This window comes from Trametes versicolor (assembly GCF_000271585.1).
Source record: "Trametes versicolor FP-101664 SS1 unplaced genomic scaffold TRAVEscaffold_7, whole genome shotgun sequence".
In the NCBI taxonomy this organism is placed as follows: Eukaryota; Fungi; Basidiomycota; class Agaricomycetes; order Polyporales; family Polyporaceae; genus Trametes; species Trametes versicolor.
Window position 1 is genome coordinate 932,608 of NW_007360327.1, and position 6,097 is coordinate 938,704.

At 55.7% G+C, this 6,097-nt stretch overlaps 2 protein-coding genes across 2 annotated transcripts; both read right to left on the bottom strand.

The window, feature by feature from the left end:
• Window positions 1-1,476: 1,476 nt before the first annotated feature.
• TRAVEDRAFT_21038 (uncharacterized protein) lies at window positions 1,477-2,571 on the bottom strand (the record flags this gene model as incomplete). Its single annotated transcript, XM_008040856.1, has 3 exons — window positions 1,477-1,997; window positions 2,083-2,223; window positions 2,280-2,571. 3 exons carry the CDS (start codon window positions 2,569-2,571, stop codon window positions 1,477-1,479), a joined length of 954 nt encoding a protein of 317 aa, XP_008039047.1.
• Window positions 2,572-3,323: 752 nt separating this feature from the next.
• Window positions 3,324-5,573, bottom strand: TRAVEDRAFT_72526 (zf-C3HC-domain-containing protein). Its single transcript, XM_008041430.1, has 7 exons — window positions 5,419-5,573; window positions 5,212-5,363; window positions 4,794-5,152; window positions 4,656-4,739; window positions 4,492-4,604; window positions 3,526-4,437; window positions 3,324-3,468 (listed from the first exon to the last, which is right to left on the bottom strand). The coding sequence occupies exons 1-7, from the start codon at window positions 5,497-5,499 to the stop codon at window positions 3,427-3,429; spliced, it is 1,743 nt and encodes a 580-aa protein (XP_008039621.1). The 5' UTR covers window positions 5,500-5,573; the 3' UTR covers window positions 3,324-3,426.
• Between the last annotated feature and the right edge of the window lie 524 nt (window positions 5,574-6,097).

Here is a 6,097-nt window from a genome sequence, read left to right on the forward strand (position 1 = left end):
GATCTCCTCGTGAGGGTGTGACATCATGACACGGAAATATTCTTGAGGTTTTCGAAAACTGTGGTCGTCGGAGAGCTTGACCCAGGTGCGCCTACCGTTCGCGGCCTCTGAGGAGAGACCTAGAATGTACGTCAAAAGCGAGGTTCAGACGACGCCATCACGGCGTAATGTATGCGACGCATCCTTACTTACCGACTGTGGTATCCCCTACATTCAGCGTCCACATGCAACGAGTGGCGACATTGATAAGCGCAACACCAAGCGTGCATCCTCGATAAGCCCGTTGTATGATGCCGTCATGCACTCCCACTAGTTCTTCGCTTTGGGCTTCCGTCAAAATTTCCGGGTGCGGGCAGATCTTTTTGAGTGCTCTCCCGAGCCCCTTGTCGAATCGCTCGACTTCACGGCCAAGAGCCGAAGATATGAGACTTGCGTTTTGAAGCAAGGTCTCACGCTCCACCTGCTCGTGAAGTCGGTTTGTCAGGACATCTTGTAAGGATGCCTGCAGCCGCGGGGGGAGAGCAGCGATTGTGTGATCTGCCGTGATGTGTGAGCCCGAATGTCCTAGTACAGACGCCCAGTGTAAGAAGTTTAATAACACAGTCATGAGCATGCTTAGGTGGACACTCACCATCACACACTGCTAGGAAAATCCACTTCTGACCCAGAATCTCCCAAGTCTGGAGCAGCATACTGTCTTGATTTACGCGGGCAGCGACGGGTTGGAAAGTGGCGCTAGATACTTTGACCCCGGGGATATCATCGCATTTTTGGCCAAAACACAGGCTAGAAAAGTCAGAACGCGCAGCTTCCAGGGATGCCATGAGGTTGAGGGAGAGATTTTCAAGCCTGTTCGTCGGGAGGCTCGAGTGCAGGAGTGATCAAACTGTTTGTCGCCACCGGATGTGGCGACCATCTGACGAACGCTACCAGGCGCTAGCATCGTGATCCTTGCTCTGAATAAGGGCAAACACGTCACAATACACCAGCCACTAGTACGGCAAGATCGTGCGGACACGACACGCGGCTGCGCCAGCATGACCCTCAAAGCCTTCTTGAACGGAAACGATGAGGCGTTGCACGACGCTCGACACGCTCAGTAGTGCCACGCATGACGCTAAGCGGTCGAGGGATCACAAAATCATTTGGAACCAATGTCATTTTGCGTACCCTAGATTTCCGATTAGAATCATCCAGTACTGACGGTCTACAAAATTTGCACCACCGCGTCTTCTTGGCTTGAACACGAACTATCGTCAAACATCAACGGTGCTTTGAAAGCTGGCCCAAGTCAGCTTGTCCGATGGTACTCAGACAAATAAACAGGTAACATTGATGCGCAAAAGCCGCACCATGTCGTCATCCAGGGGCACTCCGGGTCCGCTTCTTTTGAGACCCATCCGTCCCGCCTTGATTCGTGACAACAGCAAGTAGACGCTAGCTTAGCTGGACCAGAGAGCATATTCTGCGAATGCTCTATGTGAGTCCCCAAACGATTATGGATGTGTCATCAATATGGAACTGCCAATCTGCCCCGATATCCCGAAGACGTTCTTCGTCCGTTACCATCTCCAGTCGTTCTACGTCGGTACCACCTAGCAGGTTCCCAAGAATATTGACGGCCCTGCTGTTTTCGGCGCCACACCAGTGAGGGTCGATGGGATGGCCGAGAGCGCGTTCCGCTTCATGATCGACCTCTCCGGATAGGAGAGACGAAACGATGTTCACCGGGTCTGCGCCGCTGTGCTTCTCGGGAGTGAACACAAAATAGCTGTCGACAAGATTGTCAACGCCGTATGTGAACACCAAGAGCGTGCTGCTTTCGCTCCACACAGGCTCAAGGTCGACAAATCGCACGGACGGCTCCGCGATGATGTAAGGAGGCGTGACGATCTTCGAGGCGTGTCTCGAGAGCCCGAACGCATGACCGCAAGGGATAAATCTGAAGAGGTTGGTCAAGTACGTGGAACGGAGCTTCAATGCAAAATCCCCAATCGCTGTTCGACATCAGCATAAGCTTAGCGGGAAAAAACGCAACGAGCGGAGACTTGCCACGAGGTACACCGAGTACGCCCAGCATACGGTCTTGCGAGTCGACTATTGGCCGTTCATAGGACGAATGGGCCATGACTGCCCTGTAGTACTCCTTCGGATTCTTGAATGTATGTAGGTCGCATAACCGTTCGGCCCTTCGTTTACCATCTGGGCCGATCGTAGACAATGCTGCAGCGCCACAGTCAGTCGGCGGCTGCCTTCCAGTTGACGCCACATCAACTCACCGACCGTGGAGTCACCGACCCCGGCAGCCCAAATAAAGCGCTGATGGACGTTCACGAGAGCCAGTGCAAGCGTAGTGCCCTCAAAAGCACGGTCGATAACCTCCTTGTTGTGTTCTATGAGAAGCCGAGCTTCCTCTTCGGTGAGGGTTTCTGGTGCCGGGCAGATTTGTTGCAGTGTTTCGCCGATCTCCCGGTGAAAAAGCTCAATATGCTCCTTGATTATTGCGGTAAAGTTCGCTTGTACAGAGTGGATGTTGGTGCGATCTAGCTTATTGTGCAGCTGGCGGAGCATGAAGGAGTAAATTCACCCGCGCAAACGGGTCGGAAGCGTCCTAACAGTATAATCTGCGGTGGCCGGGCCAAAATGGCCTATATCGTCGCGAGAGTCAGATGTACATATATTTATACAGCTGTGTTTTGCATGCACCGGGAACATACCGTCAAAAACAGCAGCGAAAAGCCACCGGTCCCCAGCGATATCCCATTGTTCAACGGCCCACCGGTCTTGGCATCCGGTGTCCTTGGCTTGGAAACAGACCCACTGCGCGCCCAACGGCTCCGCTGTTCAGGCCCAGTACTTGTTCGCAATCTTCTGTCGGCCAGCTTCCAGCCTAGAGCCAGACATGACGAAGAACCTGTTATACAGTCAAGAGCGAGTCACGGAGGTATATTTACTGGGATTTATTGAGTCCAGGACGTCCAGAGTTATAGCTATGGCCTGTATTATTGAAGCAGCCGGCGGCGAGTAATGGCGGTGAACAAATATTAATACTGTGGCGGCGGAAGACAAGCGTGAGGGTATTAGCGCCTTCCAGTTCGGCGTAGTTGGGTTAGGCGTCTATTTCGGGTTCTCTGCGAAGACGGAAGCCCGAGCTCATTATCACTGAAAAGCACTCCTCGACCTGCTCAAGTATCTCTATCATACAGCGCACTCAAATAAACATCATGCATCAACCTGAGCATCACTCGAAGTGAGTCCCGAAAAATGCCTTGACGGCCTCCCACACAGGTTACTAGAACAGATGCACGACAACAGCAGGCAGACGATAGCATAGTTTGACTAGAAAGTACATTCTGGGGAGGCTCTATGAGCACCGGCGAGCGATTGAATGTGGTGTTACAAATGTTCAAGATACGCGCAAACCTATCATCCGAGCAGTCCCTTGACATACTTCAACAGATCTCGTCCCTGAGAAATAAAAATAGTCAGCATGTCATCCAAGTGGCCAGGGCAAGAGCGACATACCCCACGACTCTTCACATCTGCGACCATGGCCTCAATCGGGTCCACCTGTGCGTCCCCGTTGTCCCCGCTCTCGGAGGCGTCGCCCATGCGCATGCTCGGCGCCCGGCTGAGGCCCAGCCGCTGGCGCTGCAGCGTGCCGTACCGCGAGACGACCGTCAACACGGCGCGCCAGCCCTCCATCGTGCTCGGCTGGACGTTCACAAGCGTCGCGGAGGAGTTCGTACTGGCAAGGGATCCGAGCGAGGGAGAGCGCTGATGCGCCTTTGAAGGCGCAGCAGGCGTGGCCGATGGAGGCGTGGGGAGTGACGGAACGGTCGTCGAGCGGACGACGTAAGGGCAGTACGGCCGATGCTCGCGCAGAATGTCGAGCTGTCGTTGCTGCTGTGACTTCGCAGCACCGTTCGCACCCTTCTCTGTGGCGTCCCCGCCGTTCATGAGGTCATCCTCTTCGCGTTTCGGAAGGAACGCCCAAAGACCGACTCTCCGTTGGCAGAGCGTGCAGTGCAGAAGTGTTGTGTCCGCGCGCGCCGGGCTGTTCGCGGAGAACTGGAAGTTGAGAGAAGTTGTCGAGGGCGTACGAAAGGCCGGACGCGGAGTGCTCGGCGTAGGTGTACCATCCCGAGCGACGGAGGAGGCGCGCGAAGCGGCGCGTGAGGGGGTCGCAGGCATGACAGATGTGGCACGAGAAAGCGACGGGGTCTTCACTGGTTCTGAGAATGATGCCGGAGGAAGGATGGACCATCCAAAGAAAGCGGTGAGAACCGCGACCTCAGACGGCTCGGAACGACTAGCAGTTGGCGTGGGAGTAGACTCTCGCTGTGGTGTTGACGGTGGAGAGTCATCTAGTACTGCGGAGGAGGGTAGCGAAACCGATGTGATGATGCTCAGAATGGAATGAATCTGAGCAGCGGTCTACCGATCATATTTCAGCACGCTTGCGTCGACGATAAGCATAAGAAAACTCACGAGAGGATGCTTGATCTCTACGCCAGACATGACGGTATCCAAGATAACGGCGCGAGACTTGATATCCCGGATGGTAGCCAGGGGCGCTTGCAAAGGGACGTGGTAGATGGAATCTAAGGAGACATTGTCAAAACGAGTCGCACGAGAAGCCGCAACTGACGCACCATCGCATTGGCGAGTCTTCCATGGACAGCCTTCCTTGTGTGCTTCTATCAATTGGACTCGTTGCTTCTCGACGAGGGCATTTGCTGCGACCAAGCTAGATGTTAGTACGGACCTACCTCTCCTATTACCTTACATACCAGCTTCACGGGTCATGCCGTCGCGGTTCCCAACGACCCATGAAACGCCGCAAAGGCCACAGACAAGGCGGTCCTTTCCGTCGTTGATCCATCCACATTTGGATGCTGCGACCGCATCAATGGCAGGTGGCTTGTTGCCATAGGTAGAGAGCTTGTATGTTGAGAGGCGTGCGAGGAATGAGGCGGTTGAGGAGGGTCGATAATCACTAGTAGAGGGGGAAGTGACGATGGAAGACTTCGTCGGCTGGCCGAAACGAAACGGGAGGGCCTTTCTTGTGCGTGTCGCAGTACGAGTCAAAATGGCTGCTAAGTGGGGAGCCGTCTTTGACAGACGCTCCAGATCGCCAGTTGGTGTCGGTCTGGATATATACGCGGGTGAGGCAGCGATCCAACTTTGTGCAAAGCAAGGTTCACGTACGGTCTTGAGTCCTTCTTGATCCCATACTTCGCCAGGGTGGAGTAGATGGAACGTGCAGTGCGTAGTCGCTTGAGTGGCGGTGGGCGTGTTAGAGAGGGCGTCGTCGGTCCGACAGCTTCGTCGAGGGTTTGGAGGGCGTCCTCAAGCTTGCGCTATGGTTGCGTGTCAGTCCAGGTCGCCGAGGTGAGATGTCGGGGGAGCACAGACTTTAAGGGTCTTCTCAGAGGACTGAGGCGACACGCCTGTGGGAGCGGCGAGGGTCGACTGGGAAGCTACCTGCTCGGCCATTGTATAGCTAGTAGATGTGTACTGCAGAGGTGTGCCAAGCGCAGTTATTTCCACGTCCTGTGGGCGAGAACAGAATCTGGGAGGGGGTGAAGAGGTGGTGGATGGGGAGAAAGGCGCGAGGCGAGTCGCGCGGCTGTGGCGGACGCTGGAACTAGCCACGCGCGAACAGGCGCCCGCAGCATGGTCCCCGCGCAGCGCGGGCCGAGCGGCAGTGGGATAACCGTTCTTGGAATCCTTCGGGTTAAACTGCCCCAGAACGGATTGGATTTCACCGCCTAATACTCTGTGAGGCGATTCAACCCAACGTTCCAAATCGGGCAAACTTGAAGCGCCTAAAGACATCCCAATCGGGCAAACCCCGGCGCCTGCCCTCTGATATATACTCCCACCTCCTCTCCCTTTCCCCCTCGTCGACGCCCCCTCCCCGGGCGTCGCGCTGCTCAGCGGGATACCCGCTGAGCACGCGTTCGCCGTTCTGGTGCAGGGGCAGCCCCTCCCGCCCGCCCCGCCTTCTCGCTTATTCGCACACCTGCCCCCTCGCGTACCCGCCCTCTGCCCCGCTCGCGTGCTCCTCGCCCGCTCTTCGCGCCCTCGCCTG